We start from the raw sequence: 14,804 nt of genomic DNA on the forward strand, positions 1-14,804 counted from the left end.
GTTCTATATGAAAAAATACAATGACAATTCTTGTAATTTTCATTTGATGGTTCCGCTATGGTTGATTTTCAAGGAAGTGGAAGGCGGAGAGGGTGACGGAAAGAGCAAATCATCTGGATAGAATGCCTCAGCACAAATGAGCTGAAAGTCTCTGCCCTGATGTGGATTTTGGAGGATGGCCTTTGCCACTTCTAACACCTCGTCTATGTGTTTTAGCTGGACGACACTTATGAGCCACACTTCCTCTGCGGTGCTGGGGGAGCTTCCTTCCAGACCCTGGCCTGTGTGATAGCTAGTGACAGGTTGAGGGTAGTGAGGCTAGCGACCCGTGGTTAATGTCACATGTGTGGCTTTAAGGGGGCCTATCTGGAAGAGCCAGAAACCCCACACCCCAGCCTCCGTGTCCTGTCTGAGTGGATTATATCACAGCCGGAGGATGTCTCTTTCTGTCTGTTAACATGGAAGCCGGGAACACTCCCTCCCTGCATCGAGTCTCGTGCAGACACAAAATCAGAGCTTGGCCACAAACTCACGCTGAAAAGATTTATTAGATTGGGCCTTCTTCGAAAGACAAATAATAATGACTTCCACCCCTTGTGAGATGGTAGCTGCGAACACACAGACAACGGAGTGAGGCTATGTCGAAACTAATGACTGGGATTAGAATCATCCATTTTGGTCTGACTAGCTCAGGGGTCAACATTTTGGCTCAGCTACCGCACTGGCGTTGGTCCATAATGGTTCAGTCCAGGATTGTCAGTTTGCAAAGTCATATTCATGCCTACCTACCCAACACACACCTACAACCGCACACGCACGTACACACGCACGCAGACACTTTCATTGCCTCAGTTGGGATAAAATAGGTACAAAAACACATGGAAAAATCCCTTTTACATTCACTATACACTCTCAGGTTGAACTCTTATTTAGTCCAGGGAGAGAATGTAGTCTTGGTCTCAACACTAGAGGGTCTTGAGAGAAAAGAAGCAGGGGTTGGGATCATGGTAATGAGTTTCACCTGTTTGATGCGGTCAGGGTTGACGGTGGTCTGTGGCTGCAGTACGCTGACCGGTTCTGATTTCTGGGTGCTCTGCGGCATCTCCCGCACCTTCTCAGCGATGAAGTTATGGACTCCATTCAGAGCCTCCACTGTCCCCTGGATCAGACACACCCGCTCTGTCGTACCTTGAGAACAGACGGAAACATACAGAACATGACTTACTAACTTAAAGATTTTGGCTCCTATAAGGAGCATTGGTTGTTGACAAATACATATAGAACATATGCAATATTAATTACTGGTAATGTACTCTCATTACCAATCAAGCATCTTAAGAAAATGTCATTTTATGGGTATGTGTAGGCCTAATCAAACATAAAAAAAACTGAATGTAATCAGTATGTGTATTTCTTTAATGTCCAGTGACTCCCTCTTTTCACAAATTTCAAAAGTTTCACTTCTCGTCTTTCCCAAGATGGCTGCCAACATAGGAATTGTGTAATAATATTTGCCATGTCATAAAATACAACCCTGTAATTTGTAAATACAGTCTCGTCTAATGGGTTCCCCATAGCAGACGCTCCCTACAGTATTTATGCAATGACCCAATATCATTTTTTTCCTATTTCAGTTTCCTGACTTCACATTTCCCATCTGTGAAAGTAATATCAGTAACACCTGGTCAAATTCCATCAGTAAAGTCATACAGGGTCAGAAGGATGAATACAGCCTGGTTACAGATCTGTTTTGTACTGTTTTGCCAACTCCTATTGTCATTGTCATACCAAAAGTATCATATAGGAGTTGTGTATACATCACAAACAGATCTGGGACCAGGCTAGGATGAAAATACTCAATTGACTAGAGGCATGCCTAAATGAAGTCCATGACTATTATACTATGGTGTGTCAGGTCATTTGAAATGTACACAGTGATGATATACCTAATGAAGCCTGTTAGGCGGCATGAATACTACTGAGTAATTAACATCACCCAAGGTCAAAGTGCGCTTACAGTAATACAGCAGATTAAGGATCTATGTCATGCTATATGCACTAGTGTGTGTGTGTGTGTGTGTATATATATATATATATATATATATATATATATATATATATATATATATACACATACATACATACATACATACATACATACATACATACATACATACATACATACATACATACATACATACATACATACAGTGGCTTGTGAAAGTATTCACCCCCTTGGCATTTTTCCTATTTTGTTGCCTTACAACCTGGAATTAAAATTGATTTTTGGGGGGGTTTGTATCATTTGATTTACACAACATGCTTACCACTTTGAAAATGCTAAATATTTTTTCTTGTGAAACAAACAAGAAATAAGACAAAAAAACTGAAAACTTGAGCATGCATAACTATTCACCCCCCCAAAGTCAATACTTTGTAGAGCCACCTTTTACAGCAATTACAGCTACAAGTCTCTGGGGGTATGTCTCTATAAGCTTGGCACATCTAGCCACTGGGATGTTTGCAAGGGGGATGAATACTTTTGCAAGGCACTGTACTAGCAACCCATCTGCTACATTCATTATCAACCATTTGGCTTCACTATTGCATGTCTACAACCATGATTAGCAGTGAGACAAATGTTTAAAACGTCCACATGGCCACATCTGTTCAGTGTTACACTGTACTGCGATCCCATGACAGGATGAAGTTGTGAACGCAGCTGAAACAACAGCCACACGGCTATGGAGTGTCTTGTTGTTCAGAGAATGGGCTATAGTACAGTACATAATGACTAGTGTTGGACAGGGAGTCTACTGAAAGACTTCATATTGCAACTAATTCAATAGTAACTCAAGTCATTGACTGGTCTGACATTGGAGTGTCCCTCAGGAGGGGAATTGGACAATAAAAGGGTTCATTTACAATGTTGACCTCTGCGTTACCAGTACTATACAGTAAGCAATTCATTTTTAGGTCCAGATTTTATCAGCCTTGCTACAGACCTTGGTTAATTATCTTCCTCTACTGCCTTTATCAGTTGCATTGGCGCCATGCATCCAAGACCAACACAAACTTCTCTCTGTGTAAATATATCGTCACCGTTCTCTCAGAACGTGCGTTTAGACCATGAAAGGAAAACAACCGGCCTAAAAGCCCTCATAACGTGGCAGAAACTAGGCCAGTCCCAAACCTCTCCCTCCCTCTTTTTCTTCCTGTCTCCCTCCCTCTCTCTTCTGTTAGGGCCGGACTGACATTCGTCCTTATCGCCTCCGACCAGTCACAGCGTCCTGCTTCCTCCTTCCCCCCATTGTTTTCTTGGGCCAATGGGGTTGAGTTTGGCCCTACGCAGTACCAGTTGTGGCGAGCTATTAATACAGAGAAATTGAGGAATCTCAGACTGTGGGTTGGGGTAAAGAGCCTCTGTGAGTTCCTGACAGCTGGTATCCCATGGGTAATCTGGGCCTGACCAATCAGCCAGTGGATTATTAGGGCAGAGATGGCCATTGTCTTGGCATGTTGATGTGGGTAAGAGGGGTGGGGAGGGGAGGGCAGGGCAGACTGGTTATACCGCAGCAAAGGCCATCCTATCAAATTGTACCCTTTTTTTGCAACTGTTTTCCTGTATTTTCAATTGTATAGGTCATTTCTATAGATAGACTGTCTGAGGTTTGATATTCAGCAGCACAGTTGAACCCTACTAGTTACATGAAGGCCTAGGAAAGTGATGACTATTGTAATGTAGCTAAAGGGGAAAAGTGTGTGTGTGTGTGTGTGTGTGTGTGTGTGTGTGTGTGTGTGTGTGTGTGTGGGTAGGAGGGGGTGAGGTTACATGGGGTAACCCTGCAGGAGAAGTGTCACTGTTTGACCAAGCTTTTCTCTGCTATGTTGACATCTCCCACAGTGCTCACAGAGGATGCTCAGTTGGCAGTCCCATCCCTACTACTCGTGTTGGTCTGACTAACCTCTACCTGGTTACTGCTATAGTTACAGTTACTATGGCAGGGAAACCCCTTGTTTCCTCCCAATCAAAAGCACACAAGACTGCTTAAAAGTATTTAGTACTTTCTTATTTACAATTTCTAAGGGTGAAGGATTTCCTTCTGCAATAATCTGAACCTGAAATTAATGAAAATGTGAATACAACTGAACTGCTGATGGACATTATAGGGAACAGGTCAAATATTGTCTTGAAATGTGGTCAGATGAACCACGTTTTGGAGCCTTCGGCCTGACAAGTCATTGAGACGCACTTCATGTAGTAGATGGATGGCCTGGCTGGGAGAATTCAGCTCAGCAACAACTGCCATGCTGAGAGAGATGGGCCATTTCAAGAGCAGTTGTTTTTATGGATTCATTAATTGTGTGACTCATTCATTCCCTGCACGAACGAGCAGAGAGTGGAGCAGAGGGGAGCTGCTGAGAGATGATGTGTGCTCCGGCCCCCCTGCCCCCCCCCCCTGCCCCTGAGAGCATGACAAACCTCACATGCAGAAGCAGCAGAGGGGGCAACCGTCCGCCTAAATGTCCTCTTACACAGCTCTTAAATACACACTTCCCCTGGCTAATTCTGGTGGACGTCCAATAACAGAGCCCATCTCTGGATCACCAGGAAGTACTTGCAGATGTATTTAATTCTACCGCTTTCACTGAAATCATCCCAGTTTAATCCCTTATTCCAATTCTGAGACTTCTTGAAAACAATCCAGTATTCTATCATGGCTGGATTCACACTGGGATAACCTTAGAGAGGAAAAGGCTGATAAATACCAATCTTAAACATTGAGATATGGTGGGTAGGTTTAATGTAAGCTCATTAAAGGGAGCTCCATAGGCCCAGGCTAATCCCACCAAACTGTGTACCTTTGATCTAATAGAAGGATTATCAGCCTATTATAGGTGAGACTTTCATCCATTTTGTTTCAAAGGGTTAAAAAATATCAGAATTCCCTTGCCTGTGTAAAAAAACAATATCAGAATTCCCTTGCCTGTGTAAAAAAAATATATCAGAATTCTCATGCCTGTAAAAAATATATGAATTCCCATGCCTGTGTAAAAAAAAATATATCAGAATTCTCATGCCTGTAAAAAATATCTGAATTCCCTTGCCTGTGTAAAAAAAATATATCAGAATTCCCATGCCTGTGTAAAAAAAAAATATATCAGAATTCCCATGCCTGTGTAAAAATAATATATCAGAATTCCCATGCCTGTGTAAAAAAATATCAGAATTCCCCTGCCTGTGTAAAAAAATATCAGAATTCCCCTGCCTGTCTAAATGCAGAACAAAAACGAATCCAGATTTTAAAAAAGCTCTCAGACACTCAGTGTATTGTTCTCATGGGTAAACAAAATGCATACTCTCCAGTATCCTTATGGTCAAATTATGGTGTTAAACTATTTCTAGATTACAGGTTAACACAGAGTCACACCACAAAGGTTGAAAAGATCAAAAACCCATATCTCCAAGGGAAGAACTCACTGTCATTTAGAAAGTGCTGACCACAAGCTGATACCAGCCTAGCAGAGAGAGATTGATTGATTGATTGATTGACAGGGCACTGAACCCATAGAAACGGCTTAATGACCCGGCCCAGCTCCAGGGACAAAGTAGGCAGAGCTATCTGTCTCAGCAGACAGGGGGACACTGTAGCAGAAGACTCTGCCTGCCTGCCTGTTCTGACTAGGTTTTGGAACATGAACTCTCACCCGTGGGTTACAGATGTTTCCTGGCTTGATGACCATCAGAGAGAGAGAGCAGAAGAGAGAGATAGAGGGGGGAAAAAAGAGTGTGTGAGAGTCAACAAGGACGACTGAGAGACAGCGGAGAATATAAAAACAGGCTTCACCCTTCCTCTGTGACTCGTATTTTCCTGTCCACCCATCGCGGCTCACTTGATTGCACTTTTGAAACAGATGGGTCCCCTGAGTGTCAGGGGCTCATTGTCTCGCCCTACACACAAAGCAGGAGAGAGAGGTGCTGGGAGACAGGGGACTCCAGGGATGCAATGTGTTTATGTGTGTTTTGTTGGAGAGAAGGAGGGGGTTGGTTCAGTCCAGACCCATGACTATTCCTCCTAGTCACCCAGGCAACCGGCAGGCCCCCCGAAAATATTACGGGGCAGCTGTTGCCTGTTGGGTGACGTAATATGCTATTATTTCAAAAGGAGAGGTTGCATGTGAGGCGACTACACTGGATGTGGACGTTGCATGTGCTTATGCAATCATGAACAGTAAGGGAGGAGGGGGTGGGGGGTCAAGGAAACTTGGCAAATGGTTGCCGTCCAAAATCACTTTATGTCTTTTGAATGTGCTCATGTCAGTCATGTTCCAGGGTGCCTGTGGATGAGATGAGTGGTCACAGAGAGAGAGAGAGAAAACACTCTGCAGCCACTGAGTCTGAGGGCCAGGTTGGCCCGGAGTACAGCCAAGGAACGCATTTAGGTCATTTAGGAACCATATTAAAACTGAGTGTTGGTGTGGACAACTGGCCTGCAGCTTTCTAGAGGAATAAGTACCTGTAACAGAAAATCAGCAAATATAATTCATAGCCTCCTTCTCAGCTTTGCAATGATTGAGTGCACCAGAGGAAGAATAAGAAAATCTCAAAAGAATAACAAAAGGACTTGGAAGAAACAGTAAAATCCTATAAGGTGATGTCACTCTTTTGAGTGAGTCCTGGGCCTTCTCCCCCCTGTCCACCCAGCCACCCCCACTTTTACTCAGTTCGACTTCAGCCAGCAAGAATGGCGTTGTCATGGTTATGGGGCCCATGCCGTGCAAACAGCTGAAAAGATGCCATGTCTGCTCTCTCCGCTGGTCTGTGCTTCATCTTCTCTCACACTCTGTCCCTCACCCCCCTAAGGCCCTCTTTCACACCTCTCTGAGACCTTCCAGCTAGTAGACAGTACACAGGAGAGGGAGAGAGGGGGGAGAGAGTGGGGGTGTTCGAGAGAGAAGATAGGGGAGGGAGAGAGCGATAGAGAGAGTGGTGGGAAAGGAGGGGTGTTACCCAGAGAAAAATACATTCTGCCAGGTTGCTGTAAGGACTCTTGGAAGTTGTAATTTCTATGGACAGTTGTCACTTTTCTTCCAATGAAATTTCAAACGGGTCTAACTGCATGTTGACATGGCCATAGAGCCAGAGTAGGGAGATGTGTCAAACCAGCCTTGTTTGGCTGTGAACCAGGCTGCGTTAGCAAGGAGCAACGTGGTTACTATGGAGATGATTTCAAGTGGCTGATACTACTAACATCCTAAAACATCTGACCCACAATACACAAAGGACAAGCGCGCGCACACACACACACACACACACACACACACACACACACACACACACACACACACACACACTGACACACATATACCTAGAAAAGATGCTCTCTTCCAGCTAAACCGTGCACATTGGAAACACACACAGAAACACCGTTACATATACACATTTCAGCAGCTCATTTGTGGTCTCAGGGCTAGTGTGGTAACTGGACCTTGTGTGAATTCCTGGTCAGCCCAGATCAGTCTAACGGTGACTGATTGCCATCCGCATTGAGCTCAGATGGAGGGAGGAGATGAGATCAGAGGATGGGGGGGGCTGGAGCACTCTGAAACCCTGTCTCATCAACCCCTGGGCCGGGCCGGGCCGTACTGCACAGACGGCCTAATTATGATACACCCACACTCCCCTTCACACACACACACACACACACACACACACACACACACACACTATGAATAATGAGGCAGCTACTCTTGGCTAGTGGGTGATGGAGAAGAGCGAGAGAGTAGGAGGGAGGGAGGTAGGGAGGGATGAAGGAATGAGGTTAGGGGGGAGAGGAGAAGAGAGGCTCTTGGCTGCCCTCCCTCGCTGAACATCACCCCCCAGCCCTCCCTCTCTGAACATCACCCCCCCAGCTCTCCTTCTCTCTGAACATCACCCCCCAGCTCTCCCTCTCTGAACATCACCCCCCCAGCCCTCCCTCTCTGAACATCACCCCCCAGCTCTCCGCTCTCTGAACAACACCCCCCAGCTCTCCCTCTCTGAACATCACCCCCCCAGCCCTCCCTCTCTGAACATCACCCCCCCAGCCCTCCCTCTCTGAACATCACCCCCCAGCCCTCCCTCTCTGAACATCACCCCCCAGCCCTCCCTCTCTGAACATCACCCCACCAGCCCTCCCTCTCTGAACATCACCCCCCCAGCTCTCCCTCTCTGAACATCACCCCCCCAGCCCTCCCTCTCTGAACATCACCCCCCAGCCCTCCCTCTCTGAACACCACCCCCCCAGCCCTCCCTCTCCTCAACCTCTCACCACAGCTAGGTATTTCATTTTTTTTTATTGAACCTTTATTTAACTAGGCAAGTCAGTTAAGAACAAATTATTTTTTACAATGACGGCCTACACTGGCCAAACCAGGACGACGTTGGGCCAATTGTGAGCCGCCCTATGGGACTCCCAATCACGGCCGGTTGTGATACAGCCTGGATACAGAGGGGTCCCTCAGATCTCCTCCACCATAGATCACACTTGAGAGGTGTATGGGGGCCCTGCTGTACTGCCACATCAGCTAAACCACTGTGCTGATTACCGCTGAATCTTGACAACCACAACAGGAGGATAGATGACAAAGTGTCTGTCCTGCTTTTCTACTTGGATTCTATTATGTTGAATTGACTATTTGACTCCCACCCGAGCTATCCCTCTAGCGTCGTGTGTGTGTGTGTGTGTGTGTGTGTGTGTGTGTGTGTGTGTGTGTGTGTGTAGGACAGGAATGGAGGTCTGAGTTTAGACTGGCAGCAGTGGCCCAGGGCTTTAAGGAGCATTAAGGCTGGCTGTGACCTTCCCTGCAGTGGGCCTGGGCTCCAGGGTCAACCAGACCATGGTGGCTCCTGTCGATGGAAAGAGATGGGGGCCTGGTGAAGCCTTCACTCTGGGGATGGGGTGGAGGCAGCTGAAGGCAGTTGATTAGGGGTCTAAGCCTCTAACCCTCCCACCCCAAATGCTCCCTGTCCTCAACTCTTTTGAGCTCCCATTAAGAATATCTCTCCTTGGCGGTGTTGGGTACCGCACACCTGTCCCCGCTCGCCCCGCGTCCATCAAAGTTGTCTAAACATCCCCCTGGTCTGGTCTGGAGGGTGGCCAGACTGTGTCAGCTGGCATCAACCACCCCACCCTACCCTTTGCCCCTCTGACCGTCTCCTATCCGTGTGTCAGCTGCCTCCCTCCCTACCCACAGTGACTCACCCTCCGTTGCCACCCTCCTTCCTCTATCCTCCACCCGGTCGTGTGGCTCCTCTGACGAGCTGCAGGGTTTACTGGGACGGTCACTCAGCTTTACCACCGTTTTCACGACTTTATAGACCGCTCTAATCCTGCCGCCGCTCCTCTCCCCTTGTTGCCCCCCCCGGCCTCATCCCTCTAACGGTAACCCATCACTGACACACATACTGCCACACACATGCACCGAAACACACACCATGGCAAGACTGTACTGCCCCTCCCCCACCTGCCAACAACATCCCTTCTCCACCTCTTCCTCTCCACCTCTTCTTCTCCACCACTGCTTCTCCACCTCTTCTTCTACACCTCTTCTTCTCCACCCCTTCTTCTCCACCTCTTCTTCTCCACCTCTTCTTCTCCACCTCTTCTTCTCCACCTCTTCTTCTCCACCACACCTTCTCTAGCCATGACGATGGAGTCCAGTGGGAGCCACAGATTCGAAACAGAGCTCTTTTCATTGTTTCTATGGGCGCGTGTTGTGAGTAGTGTTGTTCCTTCTAAACTCTTATTCATCTGCACCACAGCGTTTACTCAACAAATGACCTTTTCCATGGAGACAGGGGATGCTTGCCGTTTTACATCATATAAAATCTGTTCCCCATTTTATACAGCTGCAAACTGCAATGAGGCAATGGAGCCTGTGAACGGGCCTCAGCCAAGTAACAGAGGCTCTGTAGTCTGCACTCAGCCCTACATGGGCTGCTACTTGAACTGCATTGTTGGTTAAGGGCTTGTAAGTAAGCATTTCACGGTAAGGTCTACACCTGTTGTATTTGGCGCATGTGACAAATACAATTTGATTTGAATCGCGCAATCCCACGGAAAAAACACATAAGACCCATGCTTGCCGATGTCGGCACATTCTTTATCACAAGTATTGTTCTACACTATGTAAACACTATGGAAAAAATCCTCACCTATATGAATGCACTCTCGCTCTCTCCTAAACAAACAGAACCTAACACTCACTGGAGTGTCAAATAGACAGCTACGTGTCAGTCAATATGTTGTGAAATAGCTAAACAACCTCCTGGTACAGGACGGCATGTTTTAGAAAACAGGGAAAGATTTCTCAAGTGGAGACCCAGTCTCTGAGACAACACTAGTAAAGACTCTACAGCTGAATATGTGGATCTGTGGATTAGACTTTTCCTTTCAAATGTGGTTCAGCATGAGAACGCCAAAGGTTTGAGTGTATGGGTCAAGGAGAGTCATTTGGCTTTTCCCAGGAAGCGTGGAGGTTTGTCAGGGTTAAAATGTTGCCTTCCTACCTCTCTTCCCCCCCCTCGATTCCCCCCTTTTCTCTCTTTGCCTGTTGGCAGGCGGACTGACGATCCCCTGTCCCCTCGCATCCCGGTTAGAGGTGTAAGGCGGTATAGCGCGCGCTGCTCCAGAAAAAGCCTCTGAAAAGCAGCCTTCTCCTCTCGCACCTGCCAGGAAGAGGAGGCGTAGGGGGGCTGAAGGCTGGGATCGCACGTGCGGCCCATGGGCGACCCTGGCCTGGGCTGCCTCTCATAGGTCTCTCTGTGTTTAGACTAAAGACATAATCAGCAGGACTATAATTATGCAGAGGAGAGGGTCTGACTCAACTAACAAAATGCATAGGAGGACACCATTCCTACTCCATCCATTCCCCTTCTCTCTCCTCCTCTTTCTACAGATATTTTTACACTTTCTCTCTCTCATGTGATTTATGGGAGCAGTATCCTCTTTCAGTCTTTTTGGGGGGTGTTTGTGTGGTTCCAACAGCAGGAGGAGAAAATAGCAATTAGCTATCAGCAAAACAACAATTAGCAATGTTTTTTTAGTGACTAACAGGACCAAGGTTTCACCCGTCTTTACTAATGTAGTGGAGCTGAGGCCGCTGCTCTAGGAGTGACATGAAAAACTCACGGATGGTAAAGCATCCCCATTCAACACTGATGTCATTATCATTCATCAAAACCCTATGGCGTTGGATGGCTATGATTTCAACTGCCCCAAAATAATTTGTTTCATAAACAGCCTCACCAATTTATGCCGGGTAACATTAGGTTGATTCACTGTTTCCATATATCTCCGTAAATAAAAATACATCGTAAATCCCCATATACTGTATTTTTGGTTAGCGAGTTAATAAAAACTGTCTGAAATGATCATCTAGAGTGTGTCATTCAAGAGAAGAACAAGACCCCAGAATGTAGACGCCACCCATCATCATACGCAGGTCAAGGGTTATAAAACCCATCAAGATCTCATCACGAGCCCTGTCAGGGCTCCAGCAGCCATGTGACAATGGGTCCGGCTGTCTCATGACGTGGCCGGACACCAACTGTACTGACCCCAGCCAACACACCCACAGCCCTGCTCCCCTGCCCTGTTGCCCCCTAACGAGACCCCTCTGCCAGGTCACAGTTAATTAGCGCGCCCCGATCTGCCGCAATTAAAGTGAGAGTGCAGATTGTGTGTTGAAGGGGCCGTTCCAGCTAATGGCTTTGGGGAAATGAACCACAGAGAGGGGGTGAGGATATAGGGGGTTGGGGAGGACTTGGGGTGTGAAGGGGGGAGCTTTTCACTGGGGATTAGAGATAATGGAGGGACAGGGGGCGGAGCTAGAGGCAGCTGTGGAACCTGGTCTTTTTTCTTTTAGGGGGGAGATGGGGGTTACCGGGGGCGACTGGGAGGGGGCACAGGGGGGAGCTTTGTCCCCATGTAAGAGACTGGGTCTGTAAAGAAGGGGGGGGGGAATCCACTACCGGGGCGGCTCTCTTTTTCAATGAACCTCTTTGTCAGCGCTCACCTTCCATTTTAAAGGGAATGCAACCTCCACACAAAGCAGGTCTCCATTGTCAGGCAGTAAAAGTGCAGCACGCTCCTTTAAGACCTTCCATTTCTTCCCCCTGAGAGTTGCGGCATACACTCTCTTTCCCTCAGACAGAGTCTCCACCCACGGCAAGGGCATTAGGAGATTTAGACCTTTGCTTCTAACCTCATTCAGCAACGAGGGACGTCTCCATGGCAACCATAAATGCTAAGTGTCATTGTTGTGAGTGTGCAATCACAGGAGAGTGTACTCAGGGCCCCAACCCTGCTATTGGGTGTCTGCGTGGCAGAGAAACCAGGCAATCCAGTTGGAGCACAGATGGCTCGATTTGCATATAAAGATCTTGTATTTTTCACACGTTCTCCCTTTGAATATCTGCGCTTGTACAGTAGCATAAAGCCAGCGACCATAAGCATGATTAAAAGCTCACTAAATTTGCTCTCCCCTATAAGTAATGCATCACCTATAACAACCACGATAGACCCAACCAACGTAAACGATCAAAACCACAATGTTATCGAATCCAAAAAGGCTTCGAAACAATCCAGTTCTCTTATCGAGGTAGGACTTCAATAGAAGTAAAAGGTCAATGTGACATTGTTGTGTTTTTGCTTCCCATCCTTTCTGCGGGCGCACAGAAACGACTGCAGCGCTGTTCGCTACCCATTGGTTCCCTGAATCTGTGGCCCCCTCGATCTGAGTCGAACACGGAGAAACGCAGATGAGCTGCGCAGCCGCAGTCCCGCTTCACTCTCCCCTCCTCTAGCAGAGACACAAGGCCCGAAGTGACAGGCATCTTCCTCTTCCTGCTACACCTGCTGAGGCAGGGGGAGGGAGGAAGGGAGGGCGCCGTTGCTTGGGGGGCTGTCACTTTGATTCCGATCACCAAGGCAACAGGGTGTGCAGTGCAGTCCCACAAAACCCCGCTTTGTTTTGGGAGACGGGGTGGAATACGAGGGGCGTGCTGTCTCCTGCTTTGTACCTCGAGAACACCGTGCACACGTATACACACACAAGCATACATGTGAGGCTGCTGAGGGGAGGACGGTAAATAATAATGGCTGGAAAGGAGCAAATGGAATGGCATCAAACACATAGAAACCATGTGTTTGATGTATTTGATACCATTCCACAAATTCTGCTCCAGCCATTACCACGAGCCCGTCCTCCCAAATAGAGGCGCCACCAACCTCCTGTGATGCGAACACAGGAAGTCTCTCTCTCTCAGCTCTCTAACATCCCACAATGCAGCTCAATTCAGATCACCAAACAAGTCAATTGTGGTGGTGATTCAGACGTCTCAGTGGGTGGGGCTGAGCTTTGTGACAACATGTTTCAGGAGAGAACATGTCAACTCTTTTCTCCACTCTCTAACTCGACTCTGTTGTTGAAGCCAGAACGTCTGTTGTCTCCTACACTGTCACTCATGGCGTGTTCCACAGTAACGTTTTTTCCCCCCTCTTTTTGTCTGAAGAGGCAAGCCTTGTTGCTTAGCCAAGCAAGCCTAAATAAAGACCACGCATTTTTGTGATGAGCTCGCAGAAAATATGCAGCTGATGACAAGATGTGAAGAGAGAGTCAGGCAGTTGTCTGATAAGCATCAACTATATTCTGCTGACTTCAGCAGGGTGGCACACAACAACAACATATATTGTGATTATATCAAATCATACTCATGGCATTGACAAGACAAGGAGAGGGAGTTGCATTATTTCATTAACTGCTAGGATAGTACAATGAGTTAGAAAGCCTGGATTTGTATCTCCTTAGACAGCATAATTCAGTGGAGGCTGGTGGGAGGAGCTGTAGGAGGCCAGGCTCTTTGTTATGACTGGAATGGAATCATTGGAACGGAGTTAAACGTGGTTTTCATACGTTTTGATGTTTCATACCACTCCATTTATTCCATTCCAGCCATTACAACGAGCCCATCCTCCTATAGCTCCTCCCACCAGCCTCCACTGGTAGAATTACTGTAGCTATCAAACTTATACAACACACCCAAACATGTGGTCAAGCTAGCAACCAAACAAATGCATAACATGCTAAAACTGATCAAACTATAGGCCAGTGCCTGCACACACACCACACACAGTGTGATATGAACCTCTTGAGGCAGATGGGAGACCAACTCGCTTCCCCCTTCCCCCACCCTTGAGGGGCTGTTCGGTCACAATGTCAAAGACTCTATTGTCATTAAGAGTGGCCCACCACTCTCTATTGTCGCTGACAGTTTGGGGCCATCATTGACCATTCAAACCACTGGATATTGCTTTCCTTCATCACTCTCTCATTGCATTTTTCCCTCCCATTCTCTCTGCTCCCCCAATCTGTCACATACACATTTCCACCTCTAATTAACGCACAACTCTCTCCTTCTACTTTCACCTCATCCATTCACACAGCTACTATCTCAGAAACCTCATCCATCCACACAGCTACTCTCTCAGAAACCTCATCCATCCACACAGCTACTCTCTCAGAAACCTCATCCATCCACACAGCTACTCTCTCAGAAACCTCATCCATCCACACAGCTACTCTCTCAGAAACCTCATCCATCCACACAGCTACTCTCTCAGAAACCTCATCCATCCACACAGCTACTCTCTCAGAAACCTCATCCATCCACACAGCTACTCTCTCAGAAACCTCATCCATTCACACAGCTACTCCCTCAGAAACAAAAGACCCGTAGACATAATCTCTTTACTTGTGCC

The 14,804-nt window shown here is 47.1% G+C and overlaps 1 protein-coding gene across 3 annotated transcripts in view; it reads right to left on the reverse strand.

Annotated features, from left to right (window-relative positions):
• LOC106580748 (RNA-binding protein Nova-1) overlaps positions 1–14,804 on the reverse strand; it is a 55,625-nt gene that overhangs the window by 20,664 nt on the left and 20,157 nt on the right. For all 3 annotated transcript variants that reach the window (XM_014162114.2, XM_014162113.2, XM_014162112.2), the window contains one exon: positions 1,022–1,188. In XM_014162114.2, coding sequence (XP_014017589.1) covers positions 1,022–1,188 — 167 coding nt within the window. The remainder of the gene's footprint in view (positions 1–1,021; positions 1,189–14,804) is intronic.

This window comes from Salmo salar, chromosome ssa20, assembly GCF_905237065.1.
Source record: "Salmo salar chromosome ssa20, Ssal_v3.1, whole genome shotgun sequence".
Classification (NCBI taxonomy): domain Eukaryota; kingdom Metazoa; phylum Chordata; class Actinopteri; order Salmoniformes; family Salmonidae; genus Salmo; species Salmo salar.